This window comes from Phaenicophaeus curvirostris, unplaced genomic scaffold (assembly GCF_032191515.1).
Source record: "Phaenicophaeus curvirostris isolate KB17595 unplaced genomic scaffold, BPBGC_Pcur_1.0 scaffold_55, whole genome shotgun sequence".
Classification (NCBI taxonomy): Eukaryota; Metazoa; Chordata; class Aves; order Cuculiformes; family Cuculidae; genus Phaenicophaeus; species Phaenicophaeus curvirostris.
The window spans coordinates 1286641-1312000 of NW_027206677.1; the positions used below are offsets into that span (position 1 = coordinate 1286641).

Here is a 25360-nt window from a genome sequence, read left to right on the forward strand (position 1 = left end):
CCATCTTGGGTTAGCTGTCGGCCATCTTGGGGTCACTGTCGGCCATCTTGGGGTCGACGTCGGCCATCTTGGGGTCACGGTGGCCATCTTGGATTAGGTGTCAGACATCTTGGATTAGGTGTCGGCCATCTTGGGGTCACTGTCGGCCATCTTGGATTAGATGTCGGCCATCTTGGGGTCACTGTCGGCCATCTTGGATTAGCTGTCGGCCATCTTGGGGCCACTGTACACCATCTTGGGGTTGCTGTCGGCCATCTTGGAGTAGCTGTCCGCCATTTTGGGGTCAGTGTCCACCCCCTTGGGGTCACTGTCCGCCATCTTGTGGGCACCCAGTTAGCAAGTGCCTCATCAGCCATTTTGTAGGCGCTGTCGGCCATTTTGTGGGGCCACACAGGGCCCTCGTGGCCCCCCCTCCCCTCGAGGCGCGCCCCCATCGGCCATCTTGTATCCCCCCGTCCCCACTCAGCCCTTGTTGGGGCCCCAGTCGGCCATCTTAGGGCCATGGGCCGTTGTCTTAGGGCCCCAGGCGGCCATCTTAGGACCCCAGTCCGCCATCTTGGGGTCCTCTTTGGCCACCTTAGAGCCCTAGGCGGCCATCACAGAGCCCTGGGCAGCCATCTTGGGGTCCCATTCAACCATCTTGGGCCCGTGGCAGCCATCTTAGGGCCCCAGGCGGCCATCTTGGGCTCCTGTTTGACCACCTTGAGCCCGTGTCGGCCATCTTAGTGCCCCGGGCGGCCATCCTGGGGTCCCGTTCAACCCCCTCAGGCTCCAGCCGGCCATCTTAGGCCCCCCTGTCAGCCACTGCAGGGCCCTGGGTGGCCATGTTAGTGCCCCGAGCGGCCATCCTGGGGTCCTGCTTGACCATCCCAGGCCCTTAGGTTGGCCACCTTAGAGCCCCAGGCGGCCATGTTAGGTCCCCAGGCGGCCATCTTGGCATCCCATTTGACCACCTTGAGCCTCTGTCGGCCATGTTAGGACCCCAGGCAGCCATCTTGACATCCCATTTGACCGCCTTGAGCCCGCATCGGCCATGTTAGGACCCCAGGCGGCCATCTTGGGGTCCCATTTGACCGCCTTGAGCCCGTGTCGGCCATGTTAGGCCCCCAGGCGGCCATCTTGGGGTCCCATTCAACCACCTCAGGCTCCAGCCGGCCACCTCAGCCCCCCTGCCAGCCATTACGGCGCCCCGGGCGGCCCTCTTAGTACCCGGGGGCGGCCATCTTCGTGTCCTGTTCTCCCGCCTCCGCGCCTCGCCGGCCCTTTAGTGCCTCCTCCGGCCCCGGTGGCGCCCCGTGGGGCTCGCGGGGGGGGGAGCCCGTCACGTCTTGGCTTTGCGCCCTCGGCCGTCGCCGCCGGGGGTGCCGACGCATCTCCGCGGGGGCTGCTGCCGGCGCGCCTGCCTCCCCCTCCGCGCGCCGGGAGCCGCCGCCGCCGCCGCCGGCCGCCGCCGGCCTTGCCGCGCCCCCCCCCCCCGCTCCCCTCCGGCGCCGCTTGGCGGGAGGCGCGGCCGCCCCACGCTGCCTCCGCGGCGTCACCGCCGCCTCCTCCTCCTCCTCCTCGCTCCCCGCGGCGGCGTCCTCGCCGGACGAGGGCGAGCGCCGCCTCCTCCGGGGCGGCTCCCTCTCCAGCGGCGCCATCAGGACGGGCCCCGGGTGGCGCCGGGTGCTTCGCGGGGCGGGCGGCGAGCGCTTGGGCGGCCGCCCTCGCCGCCTTTTCCCGGCGCTCGGCGTCGCCGCCGCCGCCGCCGTCGCCGCCGTCGCTTCCCCTCCTCGCGCCGGCCGCCCCCGCCGCCTCCTTCCGGCGCTTTCCGCCTGCTGCCGGCGCCGCGCCGCGGGGAGCCCTCTCCGTTTCGGGGGGCGGCCGCGCCGACGCTTCGCCGGGCCGGGCCCCGCGCCGGCCCCGCTCGTGGCGGCGACGGAGACGGGGAAGGGGTCGCGGCGTCTGCGGCGCGGCCGCCCCGGGGCCGGCGGCTCCAGCACCGTCACCAGGCGGCCGGGGAGCTGCCGCAGCACCTTGGCGGCCGGGCCGGGGCCGCGGCTCTGCCGGATCTCCACGTCGGCGCTGCGGCGGCGGCGCGGCGGGCAGCGCGGCGGCGGCTCGGGGGGCGTCGTGGGGGCGGCGGGCGGCGTCGCGGGGGCGTCGGGTGGCGTTTCGGGGGCGTCGGGCGCCGTTTCGGGGGCGCCGGGCGGCGCGGCGGCCTCGGGCGGCGGCGCCGGGGCGTCGTGCGGCGTCTCGGGGGCGCCGAGCGGCGTCTTGGGGGCGTCGTGCGGCGTTTTGGGGGCGTCGTGCGGCATCTCGGGGGCGTCGTGCGGCGTTTTGGGGGCGCCGTGCGGCATTTTGGGGGCGTCGTGCGGCGTTTTGAGGGCGTCGTGCGGCGTTTTGAGGGTGTCGTGTGGCATTTTGTGGGCGCCATGTGGCGTTTTGGGGGCGCCGAGTGGCGTTTTGGGGGCGTCGTGCGGCGTTTTGTGGGCGTCGTGCGGCGTTTTTAGGGCGCCGTGCGGCGTCTTGGGGGCGCCAAGCGGCGTTTTGGGGGCGCCGTGCGGTGTTTTGGAGGCGCCGTGCGGCATTTTGAGGGCGTCGTGCGGCGTTTTGAGGGCATCGTGCGGCGTTTTGTGGGCGCCATGTTGTGTTTTGGGGGTGTCGCGCGGCGTTTTGTGGGTGTCGCGCGGCATTTTGGGGGCGCCGAGCGGCGTTTTGTGGGCGCCGTGTGTTGTTTTGGGGGTGTCGCGCGTCGCCTCGGGGCCGTCGGGCGCCGCCGGGCCGTCGCTGGGCGCCGCCGCGCTGGGAGGCGTCGGTGCCGCCCGCAGGCGCTGGCTGAGCCGGGGCCCGGGGGGGCTGTTGTTGTCGTTGTCGCTGTCGTGGTGGGTCGGGGGGGCGGCCGCGGGGGTCCCCGAGGCGGCGGGGGGGGCGGCGGGGCTGCGGGACGGGGGTCTGTGGCGCCGGGGGCGCCGCGGGGCGGGGGGCGGCTCCGGGGGCGGCTCCGGGGGGTCGGGGCGGCCGTCGGGGCGCAGGCGGAAGCGCGAGGCGGCCCCTTTGGCCTCGTCGATGTCCTTGCGGGCGGCCGCCACCACCTCCTGCAACGGCCACGCGGCACTCAGTGACCCATAGATGCCCCATAAGTGACCCCCAGCCCCATAGATGCCCCCCCAGCCCCATAGCTGCCCCCCCCAGCCCCATAGATGCCCCATAACCCCTCTGGGGGCCCCATAGATGCCCCACAGACCCCCCCTCCAGCCCCATAGACTCCCCCCAGCCCCATAGATGCCCCATAGACCCCCTAGATGCCCCATAACCCCATAGATGCCCCACAGACCCTTCCTCCAGCCCCATAGATGCCCCATAGACCCTTCCTCCAGCCCCATAGCTGCCCCCCAACCCCATAGCTGCCCCATAGACCCTTCCTCCAGCCTCATAGATGCCCCATAACCCCATAGATGCCCCATAGACTCCCTCCAGCCCCATAGATGCCCCATAGACCCCCCTCCAGCCCCATAGATGCCCCATAGACCCCCCCTCCAGCCCCATAGATGCCCCATAACCCCATAGATGCCCCACAGACCCTTCCTCCAGCCCCATAGATGCCCCATAACCCCATAGCTGCCCCATAGACTCTTCCTCCAGCCCCATAGCTGCCCCCCAACCCCATAGATGCCCCCTAGATGCCAACTGCCCCATAGATGCTGGCTGCCCCATAGGTCCCTTGGGGCCCCATAAGTGACCCCCAGCCCCATAGCTGCCCCATAACCCCTCTGGGGGCCCCATAGGCACCTTAGGGCCCCATAGATCCCCCCAGCCCCATAGATGCCCCATAGGTCCCTGGGGGCCCTATAAGTGTCCCCCAGCCCCATAGCTGCCCCATAGATCCCTCCAGCCCCATAGATGCCCCATAGATGCCCCATAGATCCAGCCCCATAGATGCCCCCCCAGCCCCATAGATGCCCCATAGCGCCCCCAGCCCCGTAGATCCAGCCCCATAGCTGCCCCATAGACCCCCCCAGCCCCATAGATGCCCCCCAGCCCCACAGATCCCCCCCAGCCCCACAGCCCCCCCCGTCCCCACCTCGGCCTGCTTGAGCTCCTCGCGGCTGACGTCCTCCAGAGACGCCTCCAGGAAGTTCATGGCGTAACGTTCGATCGGAGTCAGCTGGGGGGGACAGGGGGGAACACCGCGGTCACCGGGGACACCGGGGACACCAGGGCCACCAGGGCCACCAGGGCCACCAGGGCCACCAGGGCCACCAAGGCCATGAGGTTCATCAGGGCCACCGAGGTCATCAAGGTCACCAAGGCCACCAGGGCCACCAAGGCCACCAAGGCCACCAGACCCATGAGGTTCATCAGGGCCACCAAGGTCATCAAGGTCATCAGGGCCACCAGGGGCACTAAGGCCACCAAGGCCACCAGGGCCATGAGGCTCCTCAGGGCCACCAAGGTCACCAAGGTCACTAAGGTCATCAAGGGCACCAAGGCCACCAGGGTCACCAAGGCCACAAGGTTCTCTGGGGTCACCAGGGCCATGAGGTTCACCAGGGCCATGAGGTTCACCAGGGTCACTAAGGCCACCAGGGTCACCAAGGCCACCAGGGCCACTAAGGCCACCAAGGCCACCAGACCCATGAGGTTCATCAGGGCCACCAAGGTCACCAAGGTCACCAAGGCCACCAAGGGCACTAAGGCCACCAGGGTCACCAAGGCCACCAGGGCCACTAAGGCCACCAGGGTCACCAAGGCCACCAGGGCCACTAAGGCCACCAAGGCCACCAGACCCATGAGGTTCATCAGGGCCACCAAGGTCACCAAGGTCACCAAGGCCACCAAGGGCACTAAGGCCACCAGGGTCACCAAGGCCACCAGGGTTACCAAGGCCACCAGGGTCACCAAGGCCACCAGGGCCACCAAGGTCATCAGGGACAGCAAGGCTACCAGGGTCACTAGGGCCACCAAGGTTACTGGAGTCACCAAGGCCACCGGGGCCACTAAGGTCACCAGGGTCATCCGGGTCACCAGGGTCACCAAGGTCACCAGGGTCACCAAAGCCACCAAGGCCATGAGGTTCACCAGGGCCACCGAGGTCATCAAGGCCACCAAGGGCACCAGGGCCATGGGGTTCACCAGGGCCACTAAGGCCACCAGGGTCACCAAGGTCACCAAGGCCACCAGGGCCACTAAGGCCACCAAGGCCACCAGACCCATGAGGTTCATCAGGGCCACCAAGGTCACCAAGGCCACCAAGGGCACTAAGGCCACCAGGGTCACCAAGGCCACCAGGGCCACTAAGGCCACCAAGGCCACCAGACCCATGAGGTTCATCAGGGCCACCAAGGTCACCAAGGTCACTAAGGTCATCAAGGTCACCAAGGCCACCAGGGTCACCAAGGCCACAAGGTTCTCTGGGGTCACCAGGGCCATGAGGTTCACCAGGGTCACTAAGGCCACCAGGGTCACCAAGGTCATCAAGGTCACCAAGGCCACCAGGGCCACTAAGGCCACCAAGGCCACCAGACCCATGAGGTTCATCAGGGCCACCAAGGTCACCAAGGTCACCAAGGCCACCAGGGCCACTAAGGTCACCAGGGCGATCAGGGTCACCAGGGCCACCAAGGTCACCAGGGTCACCAAAGCCACCAGGGTCACCAGGGCCACTGAGGTCATCAAGGTCACCAAGGTCACCAGGGACACCAGGGTCACCAGGGCCACTAAGGCCACCAAGGTCACTAAGGTCACCAAGGTCTCCAGGGCCATGAGGTTCACCAGGGCCACTAAGGTCACTAGACTCACCAGGGTCACCAAGGTCACCAGGGCCACGAAGGCCACAAGGGTCACCAAGGTCATGAGGGCCACGTAGGTCACCAGGGTCACCAAAGCCACCAGGGCCACTAAGGTCACGAGAGTCACTGGAGTCACCAAGGTCACTAAGGTCACCAGGGTCATCAAGGTCACCAGGGCCACTAAGGTCACTAGGGCCATGAGGTTCACCAAGGCCACCAGGGTCACCAAGGTCACCAGGGCCACTAAGGCCAGCGGGGTCACCAAGGGCACCAGGGCCATGAGGTTCACCAGGGTCACTAAGGCCACCAGGGTCACCAAGGTCACCAAGGGCACCAGGGCCATGAGGTTCATCATGGCCACTGAGGTCACCAAGGTCACCAGGGTCATCAAGACCACCAGGGCCACAAGGTTCTCTGGGGTCACCAAGGTCTCCAGGGCCATGAGGTTCACCAGGGTCACCAAGGCCACCAGGGTCACCAAGGTCAACAGGGTCACCAAGGCCACTAAGGCCACCAGGGTCACCAATACCACAAGGGTCACCAGGGACACCGAGGTCATCAAGGTCACCAGGGCCACCAAGGCCACCAAGGCCACCAAGGTCACCAAGGTCTCCAGGGCCATGAGAACTTTTAGACCTCGTCCAGCTCCTTCTCCTCATCCCCACGGGGACCTCGGACCTTCTAGACCTCAACCCACCACGTTCTCCTCATTTTGAAGGACACCTTGGACCTTCTAGACCTCAACCCACCACGTTCTCCTCATTTTGAAGGACACGTTGGACCTTCTAGACCTCAACCCACCACGTTCTCCTCATTTTGAAGGACACGTTGGACCTTCTAGACCTCAACCCACCACGTTCTCCTCGTTTTGAGGGACACGTTGGACCTTCTGGCCCTCAACCCACCATGTTCTCCTTGTTCCAAGAGACATGTTGGACCTTCTAGACCTCAATCCACCACGTTCTCCTCCTTTTGAGGGACACGTTGGACCTTCTGGCCCTCAACCCACCACGTTCTCCTCGTTTTGAGGGACACGTTGGACCTTCTGGCCCTCAATCCACCATGTTCTCCTCGTTTTGAAGGACACGTTGGGCCTTCTGGCCCTCAACCCACCACGTTCTCCTCGTTTTGAGGGACACGTTGGACCTTCTAGACCTCAACCCACCACGTTCTCCTCCTTTTGAGGGACACGTTGGACCTTCTGGCCCTCAACCCACCACGTTCTCCTCCTTTTGAAGGACATGCTGGACCTTCTGGCCCTCAACCCACCACGTTCTCCTCGTTTTGAGGGACACGTTGGACCTTCTAGACCTCAACCCACCATGTTCTCCTCCTTTTGAGGGACACGTTGGACCTTCTGGCCCTCAACCCACCACGTTCTCCTCGTTTTGAGGGACACGTTGGACCTTCTGGCCCTGGTCCAGGCCCCGGCGAGGCCCTCACCTGCTCGACGAGGGCGGCGATCTCCTGCTCGGCCTTGGAGAGCTCCTCCTCGGGTTCGGTTCCTCCTCGTTCCTCCTCGGGGCTGAGGCTCTCGCTGAACTCGGCCAAGGCCGCCACCCGCTCCGCCTGCGCCTGCGACGCCGCCCGGATGTCCTCGGGGTCCTCTGCTCCGCACAGCGCCTGGGGGACACCACGCGGGGACGTCCAGGAGCTCCAGGGCCACCAGGGGCCACAGGGACGTGAGGAACGTTGAGGGACGTGGGGTTTGGGGGCCACCAGGGGCCATCGAGGAGCTCCAGGAGCCACAGGGACGTGAGGAACGTTGAGGAACGTGGGGTTTGGGGGCCACCAGGGGCCACTGAGGAGCTTCAGGGCCACCAGGGGCCATCGAGGAGCTCCAGGAGCCACAGGAACGTGAGGAACATTGAGGGACGTGGGGTTTGGGGGCCACCAGGGGCCATCGAGGAGCTCCAGGAGCCACAGGGACGTGAGGAACGTTGAGGGACGTGGGGATGAGGAGCCACCAGGGGCCATCGAGGAGCTCCAGGGCCACCAGGAGCCTTCGAGGAGCTCCAGGAGCCACAGGGACACGAGGAACATGGAGGGACGTGGGGATGAGGAGCCACCAGGGGCCTTCGAGGAGCTCCAGGGGCCACAGGGACATGAGGAACGTTGAGGGACGTGGGGATGAGGGGCCACCAGGGGCCATCGAGGAGCTTCAGGGCCACCAGGAGCCACCGAGGAGCTCCAGGAGCCACAGGGATGTGAGGAACGTTGAGGGACGTGGGGATGAGGAGCCACCAGGGGCCATCGAGGAGCTCCAGGAGCCACAGGGACATGAGGAACATTGAGGGACGTGGGGATGAGGAGCCACCAGGGGCCATCGAGGAGCTCCAGGAGCCACAGGAACGTGAGGAACATTGAGGGACGTGGGGTTTGGGGGCCACCAGGGGCCATCAAGGAGCTCCAGGAGCCACAGGAACGTGAGGAACATTGAGGGACGTGGGGATGAGGAGCCACCAGGGGCCTTTGAAGAGGTCGAGGGCCACCAGGAGCCACCAAGGAGCTCCAGGAGCCACAGGAACGTGAGGAACGTTGAGGGACGTGGGGATGAGGAGCCACCAGGGGCTATTGAGGAGCTTCAGGGCCACCAGGAGCCACCAAGGAGCTCCAGGAGCCACAGGAACGTGAGGAACGTTGAGGGACGTGGGGATGAGGGGCCACCAGGGGCCATCGAGGAGCTCCAGGGGCCACAGGGACGTGAGGAACATTGAGGGACATGGGGATGAGGAGCCACCAGGGGCCATTGAGGAGCTCCAGGGCCACCAGGAGCCACCAAGGAGCTCCAGGAGCCACAGGGACGTGAGGAACATTGAGGGACGTGGGGATGAGGAGCCACCAGGGGCCATCGAGGAGCTCCAGGGCCACCAGGAGCCACCATCCCCACCTGCTCGAGGATGTGGGTCCTCCTGGTGGCCGCGGGGTCCTCGTCGTCCTCAGCGGGAAGGTCCCCGTCCTTCTCCTTGTCCCCCTCGCGCCGCGCCGGCTCCTCGGGCGCCATCTCGAAGAGCTCCCGGATGGTTTGCTGAGGGGACAACACCACGGGGAGGTCCAAGGGGGCGTTCCTGAAGGTCCCAGACCTTCTGGGACACCTGGGTGACCTCCTTGGGTCTTCTCAGACCCCTCCTGGTCACCAGCTACCACGAAGCCTTTGAGATGTGGCTCCAAGGGGGCTCCAGAAGCTTCTTCTGTCCCCACCAGGAGGTCCAAGGGGTCATTCCTGAAGGTCTGAGACCTTCTTGGACCCCTGGGACTCCCCGAGAAGGTCCAAGGGGTCGTTCCTGAAGGTCCCAGACCTTCTGGGACACCTGGGTGACCTCCTTGGATCTTCTCAGACCCCTCATGGTCACCAGCTACCACGAAGCCTTTGAGATGTGGCTCCAAGGGGGCTCCAGGAGGTTCTTGTGTCCCCACAAGGAGCTCCAAGAGGGTCATTCCTGAAGGTCTGAGACCTTCTTGGACACCTGGGTGACCTCCTTGGATCTTCTCAGACCCCTCCTGGCCACCAGCTACCACGAAGCCTTTGAGATGTGGCTCCAAGGGGGCTCCAGAAGGTTCTTCTGTCCCCACCAGGAGGTCCAAGGGGTCATTCCTGAAGGTCTGAGACCTTCTTGGACCCCTGGGACTCCCCGAGAAGGTCCAAGGGGTCATTCCAGAAGGTCCGAGACCTTCTTGGACACCTGGGACCGCCCATGGACACCTGAGTGACCTCCTTGGATCTTCTCAGACCCCTCATGGTCACCAGCTACCACGAAGCCTTTGAGATGTGGCTCCACGGGGGCTCCAGGAGCTTCTTCTGTCCCCACAAGGAGCTCCAAGGGGTCATTCCAGAAGGTCTGAGACCTTCTTGGACCCCTGGGACTCCCCGAGAAGGTCCAAGGGGTCGTTCCTGAAGGTCCGAGACCTTCTGGGACACCTGGGTGACCTCCTTGGATCTTCTCAGACCCCTCATGGTCACCAGCTACCACGAAGCCTTTGAGATGTGGCTCCACGGGGGCTCCAGAAGCTTCTTCTGTCCCCACAAGGAGCTCCAAGAGGGTCATTCCTGAAGGTCCGAGACCTTCTTGGACACCTGGGACCCCCCATGGACACCTGGGTGACCTCCTTGGATCTTCTCAGACCCCTCATGGCCACCAGCTACCACGAAGCCTTTGAGATGTGGCTCCACGGGGGCTCCAGGAGGTTCTTCTGTCCCCACAAGGAGCTCCAAGGGGGCATTCCAGAAGGTCCGAGACCTTCTTGGACCCCTGGGACTCCCCGTGAAGGTCCAAGGGGTCATTCCAGAAGGTCTGAGACCTTCTTGGACACCTGGGTGACCTCCTTGGATCTTCTCAGACCCCTCCTGGTCACCAGCTACCACGAAGCCTTTGAGATGTGGCTCCAAGGTGCCTCCATGAGCTTCTTTGATCCCCACGGGGAGGTCCAAGGGGTCATTCCAGAAGGTCTGAGACCTTCTTGGACCCCTGGGACTCCCCGAGAAGATCCAAGGGGTCATTCCAGAAGGTCCCAGACCTTCTGGGACACCTGGGTGACCTCCTTGGATCTTCTCAGACCCCTCCTGGTCACCAGCTACCACGAAGCCTTTGAGATGTGGCTCCACGGGGGCTCCAGAAGCTTCTTCTGTCCCCACAAGGAGCTCCAAGGGGTCATTCCAGAAGGTCCAAGACCTTCTTGGACCCCTGGGACTCCCCGAGAAGGTCCAAGGGGTCGTTCCAGAAGGTCCTGAGGTACCTGCTTGAAGTAGGCGGTGGTGAAGTTGCCGCCCTCGATGGCCATGTCCCCCAGCAGCCGCTTCTGGTTGGCCTTCTTGAGGATGTTCTCCTCCACCGTGCGCTCGCTGATGAGCCTGAGGAGAGGACAACGCGGTGGGGTCACCTCGGAGAGGAACCCAGGGAGAAGGGGACACCACGAGGGGGTCACCAGGGAGAGGAACCCAGGGAGAAGGGGACACCACGAGGGGGTCACCAGGGAGAGGAACCCAGGGAGAAGAGGACACCACGAGGGGGTCACCACGGAGAGGAACCCAGGGAGAAGGGGACACCACGAGGGGGTCACCACGGAGAGGAACCCAGGGAGAAGGGGACACCACGAGGGGGTCACCAGGGAGAAGATCATGATGGGGTCACCACGGAGAGGAACCCAGGGAGAAGTGGCCACCACGATGGGGTCACCATGGAGAGGAACCCAGGGAGAAGAGGACACCACGATGGGGTCACCAGGGAGAAGATCATGATGGGGTCACCAGGGAGAGGAACCCAGGGAGAAGAGGACACCACGAGGGGGTCACCAGGGAGAAGATCACGATGGGGTCACCACGGAGAGGAACCCAGGGAGACGTGGCCACCACGATGGGGTCACCACAGAGAGGAACCCAGGGAGAAGAGGACACCACGAGGGGGTCACCACGGAGAGGAACCCAGGGAGAAGGGGACACCACGAGGGGGTCACCACGGAGAAGATCATGATGGGGTCACCAGGGAGAGGAACCCAGGGAGAAGGGGACACCACGAGGGGGTCACCAGGGAGAGGAACCCAGGGAGAAGGGGACACCACGAGGGGGTCACCAGGGAGAAGAACCCAGGGAGAAGGGGACACCACGAGGGGGTCACCAGGGAGAAGATCATGATGGGGTCACCACGGAGAGGAACCCAGGGAGAAGGGGACACCACGATGGGGTCACCATGGAGAAGATCACCATGGGGTCACCACGAAGACCCCAAGGAGGACCTCAAGGTGGTGGAGGGATCTCAGCGGGTTCCCCGTGAGGCCCCTCGGCCCCGTGAAGGTCCTGGAGAAGCTCCCCCCAAACCTGTAGATGTGGACGTCGCGGGTCTGGCCGATGCGGTGGCACCGGTCCTGGGCCTGGGCGTCCATCGTCGGGTTCCAGTCGCTGTCGTAGAAGACGACGGTGTCGGCCCCGGCCAGGTTGACGCCGACGCCGCCGCTGCGGGTGGACAGGATGAAGCAGAAGATGCGCTTGTCGGCGTTGAAACGTTCCATCAGCGCCTGAGGGGACACGTCGAGGACCTTCTGGAGACCCACCAGCTGGGCCGGACCTCCACGAGGAACCGCGGAGGCAGCTCGGAGTCTCCGGGATCCGGCCACGAGCTCCACGAGCATCGAGGACACCAGGAAGCCGGGGAGATGCGGCTCGGTGGTGGCACATGAGGAGGGTCCTGGACAGCCAGGGCCCCACGGGGAGGTCCCAGGAGGTCCCAGAGTGGTGGTCCAGGTCCCCATGGACCTCAGGGACCTGTGGGTACCCATCTAGTTCCATGAAGAACCATGATACCATCTCAAAGCCATTGAGATGCGGCTCTGAGGTGGCACCAGGGGAGGTTCCTGGAGCCCCAGGTCCCCACGGGGAGGTCCCAGGAGGTCCCAGAGAGGTGACCCAGGTCTCCATGGACCTCAGGGACCTGTGGGTTCCGACTTAGTTCCATAAAGAACCATGATACCATCTCAAAGCCATTGAGATGCGGCTCTGAGGTGGCACCAGAGAAGGTTCCTGGAGCCCCAGGTCCTCTCAGGGAGGTCCCAGGAGGTCCCAGAGTGGTGGCCCAGGTCTCCATGGACCTCAGGGACCTGTGGGTTCCGACTTAGTTCCATAAAGAACCATGATACCATCTCAAAGCCATTGAGATGCGGCTCTGAGGTGGCACCAGGGGAGGTTCCTGGAGACCCAGGTCCCCACGGGGAGGTCCCAGGAGTTCCCAGAGTGGTGGCCCAGGTCTCCATGGACCTCAGGGACCTCTGGGTGCCCACCTACATCCATAAAGAACCATGATACCATCTCAAAGCCATTGAGATGCGGTTCTGAGGTGGCACCCAGGGAGGTTCCTGGAGATCCAGGTCCCCACGGGGAGGTGTGAGGAGGTCCCAGAGTGGTGGCCCAGGTCCCCATGGACCTCAGGAACCTGTGGGTACCCATCTAGTGCCATAAAGAACCATGATACCATCTCAAAGCCGTTGAGATGCAGCTCTGAGGTGGCACCAGAGAAGGTTCCTGGAGCCCCAGGTCCCCATGGGGAGGTCCCAGGAGGTCCCAGAGCGGTGGCCGAGGTCTCCATGGACCTCAGGAACCTGTGGGTTCCTACTTAGTTCCATAAAGCACCACGATAACATCTCAAAGCCATTGAGATGCAGCTCTGAGGCGGCACCAGAGAAGGTTCCTGGCTACCTGGGTCCTCTCTGGGAGGTCCCAGGAGGTCCCAGAGCGGTAGCCCAGGTCCCCATGGACCCCTTAGACCTCTAGTTTCCTCCCTGGCACCATGAATGACCATGAGACCATCATGAACCCATGGAGATGTGGCTCTGAGGTGGCACCAGGGGAGGTTCCTGGAGCCCCAGGTCCCCACGCAGAGGTGTGAGGAGGTCCCGGAGTGGTGGCCCAGGTCCCCATGGACCCCTGGAAGCCCTGGGTGCCCCCTTAGCTCAATAAAGAACCATGATACCATCCCAAAGCCATTGAGATGCGGCTCTGAGGTGGCACCAGGGGAGGTTCCTGGAGATCCAGGTCCCCACGGGGAGGTCCCAGGAGGTCCCAGAGTGGTGGCCCAGGTCCCTATGGACCTCAGGGACCTGTGGGTGCCCCCTGGCACCATGAACAACCATGATACCATCTCAAAGCCATTGAGATATGGCTCTGAGGTGGCACCAGGGGAGGTTCCTGGAGCCCCAGGTCCCCACGCAGAGGTGTGAGGAGGTCCCTGAGTGGTGGCTCAGGTCTCCATGGACCTCAGGAACCTGTGGGTACCCATCTAGTTCCATGAAGAACCATGATACCATCTCAAAGCCATTGAGATGCAGCTCTGAGGTGGCACCAGGGGAGGTTAATGGAGCCCCAGATCCCACAGGGGGGTCCCAGGAGGTCCCAGAGCGGTGGCCCAGGTCCCTATGGACCTCAGGAACCTGTGGGTTCCTACTTAGGTCCATAAAGAACCATGATACCATCTCAAAGCCATTGAGATGCGGCTCTGAGGTGGCACCAGGGGAGGTTCCTGGCTACCTGGGTCCTCTCAGGGAGGTCCCAGGAGGTCCCAGAGCGGTGGCCCAGGTCCCCATGGACCTCAGGAACCTTTGGGTTCCTACTTAGATCCATAAAGAACCATGATACCATCTCAAAGCCATTGAGATGCGGCTCTGAGGTGGCACCAGGGGAGGTTCTTGGAGCCCCAGGTCCCCACGGGGAGGTCCCAGGAGATCCCAGAGCGGTGGCCCAGGTCCCTATGTACCTCAGGAACCTGTGGGTAGCCATCTAGTTCCATGAAGAACCATGATACCATCTCAAAGCCATTGAGATGCGGCTCTGAGGTGGCACCAGGGGAGGTTCCTGGAGCCCCAGGTCCCCACGGGGAGGTCCCAGGAGATCCCGGAGTGGTGGCCCAGGTCCCTATGGACCTCAGGAACATCTGGGTTCCTACTTAGATCCATAAAGAACCATGATACCATCTAAAATCCTTTGAGATGCGGCTCTGAGGTGGCACCAGAGAAGGTTCCTGGAGCCCCAGGTCCTCTCAGGGAGGTCCCAGGAGGTCCCAGAGCGGTGGCCCAGGTCCCCATGGACCTCAGGGACCTTTGGGTTCCTACTTAGGTCCATAAAGAACCATGATACCATCTCAAAGCCATTGAGATACAGCTCTGAGGTGGCACCAGAGAAGGTTCCTGGCTACCTGGGTCCTCTCAGGGAGGTCCCAGGAGGTCCCAGAGTGGTGGCCCAGGTCCCTATGGACCTCAGGAACCTGTGGGTTCCTACTTAGTCCCATAAAGAACCATGATACCATCCCAAAGCCATTGAGATGCGGCTCTGACGTGGCACCAGGGGAGGTTCCTGGAGCCCCAGGTCCCCACGGGGAGGTGCCAGGAGATCCCGGAGCGGTGGCCCAGGTCCCTATGGACCTCAGGAACCTGTGGGTACCCATCTAGTTCCATGAAGAACCATGATACCATCCCAAAGCCAGTGAGATGCTGCTCTGAGGTGGCACCAGGGGAGGTTCCTGCAGCCCCAGGTCCCCACGGGGAGGTCCCAGGAGATCCCAGAGAGGTGACCCAGGTCTCCATGGACCTCAGGAACCTTTGGGTTCCTACTTAGTTCCATAAAGAACCATAATACCATCTCAAAGCCATTGAGATGCGGCTTCATGGTAGCACCAGGGGAGGTTCCTGGAGCCCCAGGTCCCCACGGGGAGGTCCCAGGAGGTCCCAGAGCGGTGGCCCAGGTCCCTATGGACCTCAGAAACCTTTGGGTACCTACTTAGTTCCATAAAGAACCACGATACCATCTCAAAGCCATTGAGATGCGGCTCTGAGGTGGCAGCAGGGGAGGTTCCTGCAGCCCCAGGTCCCCACGGGGAGGTCCCAGGAGATCCCAGAGTGGTGCTCCAGGTCCCTATGGACCCCTGGAAGCCCTGGGTGCCCCCTTAGCTCAATAAAGAACCATGATACCATCCCAAAACCATTGAGATGCGGCTCTGAGGTGGCACCAGAGAAGGTTCCTGGAGATCCAGGTCCCCACGGGGAGGTCCCAGAAGGTCCCAGAGAGGTGACCCAGGTCTCCATGGACCTCAGGAACCTGTGGGTACCCATCTAGTTCCATGAAGAACCATGATACCATCTCAAAGCCATTGAGATGCGGCTCTGAGGTGGCACCAGGGGAGGTTCCTGCAGCCCCAGGTCCCCACGGGGAGGTCCCAGGAGATCCCAGAGTGGTGCTCCAGGTCCCTATGGACCCCTGGAAGCCCTGGGTGCCCCCTTAGCTCAATAAAGAACCATGATACCATCCCAAAGCCATTGAGATGCGGTTCTGAGGTGGCACCAGGGGAGGTTCTTGGAGATCCAGGTCCCCACGGGGAGGTGTGAGGAGGTCCCAGAGTGGTGGCCCAGGTCCCTATGGACCTCAGGGACCTGTGGGTGTCCCCTGGCACCATGAACAACCATGGGACCATCTCAAAGCCGTTGAGATGCGGCTCTGAGGTGGCACCAGGGGAGGTTCCTGGAGCCCCAGGTCCCCACGGGGAGGTCCCAGGAGGTCCCCGAGCGGCGGCCCAGGTCCCCACCTGTCTCTGCTCGACGCGGGTGCTGCCGTCGAGGCGCAGGTAGATGTGGCCGTGGTAGGTGAGGAAGCGCTCGAGGACGTCGAGCATGCGCGTCATCTGGGTGAAGATGAGGACGCGGTGGGCGCCGGCCTTGAGGCGCCGCAGCAGCACGTCCAGCGCCTGCAGCTTCCCTGGGGGGGGCGGGGGGGGGACACCGGCGTCACCGGGGCCCCGCGGGGACGGCACGGGGACAGCGGGAGGGACGGGGGGACGTGAGGAACATCACGGGGACGTGAGGAACGTGGGGACGTCAGGAGAACATGAGGAGATCAGAGGGACACGGGGACATGAGGAGGGACAGGGGGACATGGGGAGGGACACGGGGACATGGGGAGGGACACGGGGACATGGGGAGGGACATGGGGACATGAGAGGGACACGGGGAGGGACACGGGGACATGAGGAGGGACAGGGGGACATGAAAGGGACACGGGGACATGACAGGGACATGAGGAGGGACACGGGGACATGAGAGGGACACGGGGACATGAGAGGGACATGGGGACATGAGAGGGACATGGGGACATGAGGAGGGACATCGGGACATGAGAGGGACACGGGGACATGAGAGGGACAGGGGGACATGAGAGGGACATGGGGACATGAGAGGGACACAGGGACATGAGAGGGACAGGGGGACATGAGGAGGGACATGGGGACATGAGGAGGGACACGGGGACATGAGAGGGACACGGGGAGGGACACAGGGACATGGGGAGGGACATGGGGACAGCAGGAACGTCGTGGGGACATGAGGAATGTGGGGACATCAGGGGGACACGGGGACATCAGAGGGACACGGGGACATCAGAGGGACACGGGGACATGAGGAGGGACAGGGGGACATGAGAGGGACACGGGGACATGAGAGGGACATGGGGACATGAGAAGGGACACGGGGACATCAGGAGGGACAGGGAGACATCAGAGGGACATGGGGACATGGGGAGGGACATGGGGACATGAGGAGGGACATGGGGACATGAGAGGGACATGGGGACATGAGGAGGGACATGGGGACATGAAAGGGACACGGGGACATGAGGAGGGACACAGGGACATGAGAGGGACACGGGGACATGAGAGGGACACGGGGACATGAGGAGGGACATGAGGACATGAGAGGGACATGGGGAGGGACACGGGGACATGGGGAGGGACATGGGGACAGCAGGAACGTCATGGGGACATGAGGAATGTGGGGACATCAGGGGGACACGGGGACATCAGAGGGACATGGGGACATGAGGAGGGACATGGGGACATGAGGAGGGACATGGGGACATGAGGAGGGACACGGGGACATGAGAGGGACATGGGGACATGAGAGGGACATGGGGACATGAGGAGGGACACGGGGACATGAGAGGGACATGGGGACATGAGGAGGGACATGGGGACATGAAAGGGACACGGGGACATGAGGAGGGACACAGGGACATGAGAGGGACACGGGGACATGAGAGGGACACGGGGACATGAGGAGGGACATGAGGACATGAGAGGGACATGGGGAGGGACACGGGGACATGGGGAGGGACATGGGGACAGCAGGAACGTCATGGGGACATGAGGAATGTGGGGACATCAGGGGGACACGGGGACATCAGAGGGACATGGGGACATGAGGAGGGACAGGGGGACATGAGAGGGACACGGGGACATGAGGAGGGACACGGGGACATGGGGAGGGACATGGAGACATGAGGAGGGACACGGGGACAGCGGGAACATCATGGGGACATCAGAGGGACATGAGGAACATCATGGGGACAGCAAGAGGGACATGGGGACATCAGAAGGACATGGGGACATCAGAAGGACACAGGGACATGAGGAGGGACATGGGGACAGCAGGAGGGACAGGGGGACATGAGGAATGTGGGGACATCAGGAGGAACATGAGGAGATCAGAGGGACACGGGGACATGAGAGGGACACGGGGACATAAAGAGGGACAGGGGGACATCAGAGAGACATCATGGGGACATCAGAAGGACACAGGGACATGAGGAGGGACACGGGGACATGAGGAGGGACAGGGGGACATGAGGAGGGACATGGGGACAGCAGGAACGTGGGGACATCAGAGGGACATGGGGACATGAGGAGGGACACGGGGACATGAGGAGGGACACGGGGACATGGGGAGGGACAGGGGGACAGCAGGAACGTCACGGGGACATGAGGAATGTGGGGACATCAGGAGGAACATGAGAAGATCAGAGGGACACGGGGACATGAGGAGGGACATGGGGACATCAGGGGGACACAGGGACATGAGGGGGACACAGGGACATAAAGAGGGAAATGGGGACATGGGGAGGGACACGAGGACAGCAGGAACGTCATGGGGACATGAGGAACGTGGGGACATCAGGAGGAACATGAGGAGATCAGAGGGACACGGGGACATGAGGACATGGGGACATCAGTGGGACATCATGGGGACACCAGGAGAACATGGGGACTTGAGGACATGGGGACATCAGGGGGATATGGGGACATCAGAGGGACACGGGGACATGAGGAACATCATGGGGACATCAGGGGGACACGGGGACGTGAGGAACGTCATGGGGACATCATGGGGACACGGGGACGTGAGGGACATCACGGGGACATCAGGGGGACACGGGGACGGGCTCAAGGACATACTGGGGACATCCTGAGGGAGACCCCAACATCCCCCCAGTGTCCCCAATGTCCCCCCAGTGTCCCCTAGATGCCCTTAAAGCCCCCCCAGTGTCTCCTAGACGTCCTTAAATCCCCTTTGGTGTCTCCTAGATGCCCCCTGGATGTCCCCAGTGTGCCCTAGACGTCCCCAATGTCCCCTCAGTGTCCCCTAGACGCCCTTAAAGCCCCCCCAGTGTCCCCTAGATGCCCTTAAAGCCCCCCCAGTGTCCCCTAGATGTCCCCAGTGTCCCCTCAGTGTCCCCTAGATGCCCTTAAAGTCCCCCCAGTGTCCCCCCAGTGTCCCCTAGATGCCCTTAAAGCCCCCCCAGTGTCCCCTAGACGTCCCCAATGTGCCCTCAGTGTCCCCTAGATGCCCTTAAAGTCCCCTCAGCGTTCCCTAGAATCCCCTAGATGTCCCCAATGCCCCCTAGATGTCCCCTGGATGCCCCCTAGATGTCCCCAGTGTCCCCCAGGTGCCCCCAATGCCCCCTAGATGCCCCCTAGACGTCCCCAATGTCCCCTAGATGTCCCCAGTGTCCCCTAGACCTCCCCTGGATGCCCCCTAAATGTCCCCAGTGTCCCCTAGATGTCCCCAGGATGCCCCCTAGACGTCCCCAATGCCCCCTAGATGTCCCCAATGTCTCCTAGATGCCCTTAAAGTCCCTCTAGTGTCCCCTAGATGTCCCCAATGCCCCCTGGATGTCCTCTTGATGTCCCCTAGATGCCCTTAAAGCCCCCCCAGTGTCCCCTAGATGCCCTTAAAGCCCATTTAGCGTCTCCTAGATGCCCTTAAAGTCCCCCTGGTGTCCTCTAGAGTCCCCTAGACGTCCCCAATGTCCCCTCAGTGTCCCCTAGATGCCCTTAAAGCCCCCCCAGTGTCCCCTAGATGCCCTTAAAGCCCCCCCAGTGTCCCCTAGATGCCCTTAAAGTCCCCCCAGTGTCCCCTAGACGCCCTTAAAGCCCCTTTAGCGTCTTCTAGATGCCCCCTGGATGTCCCCAGTGTCCCCTAGACATCCCCAACGTCCCCCGAGTGTCCCCTAGATGCCCTTAAAGCCCCCCCAGTGTCCCCTAGACGTCCCCAATGTCCCCTCAGTGTCCCCTAGATGCCCTTAAAGCCCCCCCAGTGTCTCCTAGATGCCCTTAAAGCCCGCCCAGTGTCCCCTAGATGCCCTTAAAGCCCCCCCAGTGTCCCCTAGACACCCTTAAATCCCCTTTGGTGTCTCCTAGATGCCCCCTGGATGTCCCCAGTGTCCCCTGAACGTCCCCAACGTCCCCCCAGCGTCCCCTGGAGCCCCCCCCGGCCACGTACCGCAGTCGTACTGGATGAGGCGGAGGTCGGGGAAGGCCGTGCGGCGCTGGCTGAGGACGCGGTGCAGCTCGGGGTCCCCGCGGGGCCCCAGCTCCTCGCGCAGCCGCTGCTCCAGCTGCTGCCGCTGCCGCAGGCGCCACGGCAAGGGCCGGCAGCTCCGCAGCCACAGCCCCCGCGCCTCCACCGCCGGCAGCGCCAGCACGAACCTGGGGGGGGGGGGGGAGAAGAGATCAGGACCCCCCCGAACCCCAAAAGTCACCAAACCCCCCCAAAAGCCATGAAAAGGCACCAAAAGTCCTGCCCCCCCCCAGCACTTCCACCTCCAGCAGCTCCAAAATGGAGCCGAGGGGACACTGGGGGACATCGGGGACCCCCCCGAACCCCTCAGACCCCCCTAAAGCATCTTAAGAGACCCCCAAAAGTCCTTCAGACACCCCAAAAATCCATCAAAAACCGTCAAATCCCTTCAAAAGGCACTAAAAGGCACCAAAAGGCACTAAAAGGCACCAAAAATCCTGCCCCCCCCAGCGCTTCCACCTCCAGCAGCTCCAAAATGGAGCTGAGGGGACACTAAGGGGACATCGGGGACCCCCCGAACCCCTCAGACCCCCTGAAAGTAGCTTAAGAGACCCCCAAAAGTCCTTCAGACACCCCAAAAATCCATCAAAAGTCACTAAAAGGCACTAAAAGGCCCCAAAAGTCCTGCCCCCCCCAGCGCTTCCACCTCCAGCAGCTCCAAAATGGAGCCGAGGGGACACTGGGGGACATCGGGGACCCCCCCGAACCCCTCAGACCCCCCTAAAACATCTTAAGAGACCCCCAAAAGTCCTTCAGACACCCCAAAAATCCATCAAAAACCGTCAAATCCCTTCAAAAGGCACTAAAAGGCACCAAAAGGCACTAAAAGGCACCAAAAATCCTGCCCCCCCCAGCGCTTCCACCTCCAGCAGCTCCAAAATGGAGCTGAGGGGACACTAAGGGGACATCGGGGACCCCCCGAACCCCTCAGACCCCCTGAAAGTAGCTTAAGAGACCCCCAAAAGTCCTTCAGACACCCCAAAAATCCATCAAAAGTCACTAAAAGGCACTAAAAGGCCCCAAAAGTCCTGCCCCCCCCAGCGCTTCCACCTCCAGCAGCTCCAAAATGGAGCCGAGGGGACACTGGGGGACATCGGGGACCCCCCCGAACCCCTCAGACCCCCCTAAAACATCTTAAGAGACCCCCAAAAGTCCTTCAGACACCCCAAAAATCCATCAAAAACCGTCAAATCCCTTCAAAAGGCACTAAAAGGCACCAAAAGGCACTAAAAGGCCCCAAAAGTCCTGCCCCCCCCAGCGCTTCCACCTCCAGCAGCTCCAAAATGGAGCTGAGGGGACACTGGGGGACATCGGGGACCCCCCCGAACCCCTCAGACCCCCCAAAAATCTCTTAAGAAGCCCCAAAAAGTCCTTAAGACACCCCAAAAATGCATCAAATTCCATCAAAACCCTCAAAAAGTCACTAAAAGGCACTAAAAGGCACCAAAAGTCCTGCCCCCCCCCAGCGCTTCCACCTCCAGCAGCTCCAAAATGGAGCCGAGGGGACACTAAGGGGACATCGGGGACCCCCCGAACCCCTCAGACCCCCCAAAAATCTCTTAAGAAGCCCCAAAAGTCCTTAAGACACCCCAAAAATCCATCAAAATCCATCAAAATCCTCCAAAAAGCACTAAAAGGCACTAAAAGGCACTAAAAGGCACTAAAAGGCACCAAAAGTCCTGCCCCCCCCAGCACTTCCACCTCCAGCAGCTCCAAAATGGAGCCGAGGGGACACTGGGGGACATCGGGGACCCCCCCGAACCCCTCAGACTCCCCTAAAGTACCTTAAGACACCCCCAAAAGTCCTTAAGACACCCCCAAAATTGATAAGAGCCCCCCAATATCCATCAAATCCCTTCAAAAGGCGCTAAAAGGCACCAAAAATCCTGCCCCCCCCAGCGCTTCCACCTCCAGCAGCTCCAAAATGGAGCTGAGGGGACACTAAGGGGACATCGGGGACCCCTCGAACCCCTCAGACCCCCCTAAAGTACCTTAAGACACCCCCAAAAGTCCTTTAGACACCCCAAAAATCCATCAAAAGCCACCAAAAGTCACTAAAAGGCACTAAAAGGCACCAAAAGGCACCTAAAGTCCTGCCCCCCCCAGCGCTTCCACCGCCAGCAGCTCCAAAATGGAGCTGAGGGGACACTAAGGGGACATCGGGGACCCCCCGAACCCCTCAGACCCCCTGAAAGTAGCTTAAGAGACCCCCAAATGTCCTTAAGACACCCCAAAAATCCATCAAAATCCATCAAAATCCTCCAAAAAGCACTAAAAGGCACTAAAAGGCACTAAAAGGCACTAAAAGGCACCAAAAGTCCTGCCCCCCCCAGCACTTCCACCTCCAGCAGCTCCAAAATGGAGCCGAGGGGACACTGGGGGACATCGGGGACCCCCCCGAACCCCTCAGACTCCCCTAAAGTACCTTAAGACACCCCCAAAAGTCCTTAAGACACCCCCAAAATTGATAAGAGCCCCCCAATATCCATCAAATCCCTTCAAAAGGCACTAAAAGGCACCAAAAGTCCTGCCCCCCCCAGCGCTTCCACCTCCAGCAGCTCCAAAATGGAGCTGAGGGGACACTAAGGGGACATTGGGGACCCCCCGAACCCCTCAGACCCCCCAAAAATCTCTTAAGAAGCCCCCAAACTCCTTAAGCCCCCCCAAACCTCATTTCCTGACCCCCCAAACCCCTTAAGCCCCCCCAAACCTCATTTTCTGACGCCCCCAACCCCTTACGCCCCCCCAAACCTCATTTTCCGACCCCCAACCCCCCCCAAACCTCATTTTCTGACCCCCCAACACCCCCAAGCCTCGTTTTCTGACCCCCAAAACCTTTAAGCCCCCCCAAAATCTCATTTTCTGAACCCCCAAACCCCTTAAGCCCCCAACCCCCCCCATCTTCAACTTTTAACCCCCCCCAAACCCCTTAAGCCCCCCCCAAACCCACCCTACTCTCATTTTATGCCCCCCCAAATCCCTCTGTCACCCCTAAACTCCTCTCAATCTCATTTTTGGACCCCCCCAAACCCCTTAAGGCCCCCCCAAACCTCATTTTCTCACCCCCAACCCCCCCCAAACCTCATTTTCTGACCCCCAACCCCCCCCCAAACCTCATTTTCTGACCCCCAAACCCCCACAAACCTCATTTTCTGACCCCCCAAACCCCTTAAGCCCCCCCAAACCTCATTTTCTGACCCCCAAACCCCCCCCAAACCTCATTTTCTGACCCCCAAACCCCCCAAACCTCATTTTCTGACCCCCCAAACCCCTTAAGCCTCCCCAAACCTCATTTTCTCACCCCCAAACCCCCCCAAACCTCATTTTCTGACCCCCCAAACCCCTTAAGCCCCCCCAAACCTCATTTTCTCACCCCCAAACCCCTTAACCCCCCCAAACCTCATTTTCTCACCCCCCAAACCCCTTAAGCCCCCCCAAACCTCATTTTCTGACCCCCCAAACCCCTTAAGCCCCCCCAAACCTCATTTTCTCACCCCCCCAACCCCTTAAGCCTCCCCAAACCTCATTTTCTGACCCCCCAAACCCCTTAAGCCCCCCCAAACCTCATTTTCTCACCCCCCAAACCCCTTCAGCCCCCCCAAACCTCATTTTCTCACCCCCCAAACCCCTTAAGCCCCCCCAAACCTCATTTTCTCACCCCCCAAACCCCTTAAGCCCCCCCAAACCTCATTTTCTGACCCCCAAACCCCCCCAAGCCTCATTTTCTGACCCCCCCAAACCCCTTAAGCCCCCCCAAACCTCATTTTCTGACCCCCCAAACCCCTTAAGCCCCCCAAACCTCATTTTCTGACCCCCCAAACCCCTTAAGCCCCCCCAAACCCCATTTTCTCACCCCCAAACCCCCCAAAACCTCATTTTCTCACCCCCCAAACCTCATTTTCTGACCCCCCAAACCCCTTAAGCCCCCCCCAAACCCACCCTACTCTCATTTTATGCCCCCCCAAATCCCTCTGTCACCCCTAAACTCCCCTCAATCTCATTTTTGGACCCCCCCAAACCCCTTCAGGCCCCCCAAACCTCATTTTCTCACCCCCCAAACCCCTTAAGCCCCCCCAAACCTCATTTTCTGACCCCCCCCAACCCCTTAAGCCCCCCCAAACCTCATTTTCCGACCCCCAACCCCCCCCAAACCTCATTTTCTGACCCCCCAACCCCCCCAAGCCTCACTTTCTGACCCCCAAAACCTTTAAGCCCCCCCCAAACCTCATTTTCTGACCCCCCAAACCCCTTAAGCCCCCCAACCCCCCCCAACTTCACTTACTGACCCCCCCAAACCCCTTAAGCCCCCCCAAACCTCATTTTCTCACCCCCCAAACCCCCCAAACCCCATTTTCTGACCCCCCAAACCCCTCAAGCCCCCCCCAAACCTCATTTTCAGACCCCCCCCCCCCCCTTTTCCACCTTTACCTGTCGAGCAGGGGCTGGAGCTGGCGCAGGCGCTGGGGGGGGCTGAGCAGGGCCCGGGCCAGGGCCCCCCCCGGGGGGGGTTGGGGGGGGCTGAGGCTGCAGAACCCCAAAACCTCGGTGCCGTAGACGGGGGCGAGGGCGCAGCGCAGCTCGTTGAGACGCAGCAGCCGCTCCAGCCGCTCCGCTCGGCCCCCGCGCCCGCTTCGCCTCCAGGGATTCCTTTGGGGGGGGGGGGGGGTGTAAAAATTCAATTGGGGGGGGTTTGACCCCCCCCCAGGGCCCCCCAAAACCTCTCTGAGCCACCCCAAGCCCCCCAAAACCTCCTTCTTCATCCCCATCCCAGGCTCCCCCCATCCCTTTCGCCTCCAGGGATTCCTTGGGGGGGGTAAAAATTTAATTTAAGGGGGGGGGATTAAATTAAAGGGGTTTGACCCCCCCCAGGGCCCCCCCAAAACCTCCAGAGCCCCCCAAAACCTCCTTCTTCATCCCCATCCCAGGCTCCCCCTATCCCTTTCGCCTCCAGGATTCCTTGGGGGGGGGTAAAAATTTAATTTAAGGGGGGGGGGGGGATTAAATTGGGGGGGGGATTAAATTGAAGGGGGTTTGACCCCCCCCAGGGCCCCCTAAAACCTCTCAGAGCCCCCCAAGCCCCCCAAAACCTCCTTCCTCACCCCTATCCCAGGGTCCCCCCACCCCTATTTCACCTCCAGGGACCCCTAAGGGGGGGTTTTAATTAATTTGGGGGGGTTAATTAAATCAAGGGGGCTTAATTAAAGTGGGGGTGGTCAATTAAATTAAAAGGGGGGTGAAATACCCCCCAGAGCCCCCCCAAAACCCCCTTCCTCATCCCCCCCCCCCAACCCCTATTTCACCTCCAGGGATTCCTAAGGGGGGGGGTTAATTAAATCGGGGGGGGTAATTAATTGGGGGGGGTTAATTAAATTTAGGGAGGGGGTCCCATGGATGACAGGGTGTCACTTCGAGCCCCCCCCCAGCACCCC

General features: G+C 62.0%; 1 protein-coding gene across 1 annotated transcript; it reads right to left on the reverse strand.

Moving 5' to 3' along the window:
- Window positions 1-1202: 1202 nt before the first annotated feature.
- Window positions 1203-24578, reverse strand: LOC138734078 (helicase SRCAP-like; the record flags this gene model as incomplete). Its single annotated transcript, XM_069881634.1, has 9 exons — window positions 1203-3077; window positions 4064-4147; window positions 7215-7394; window positions 8662-8799; window positions 10506-10620; window positions 11584-11780; window positions 15830-15999; window positions 19854-20059; window positions 24360-24578. Coding segments are annotated over 9 exons (3184 nt in total), but the record flags the coding sequence as incomplete, so codon positions are not given.
- Between the last annotated feature and the right edge of the window lie 782 nt (window positions 24579-25360).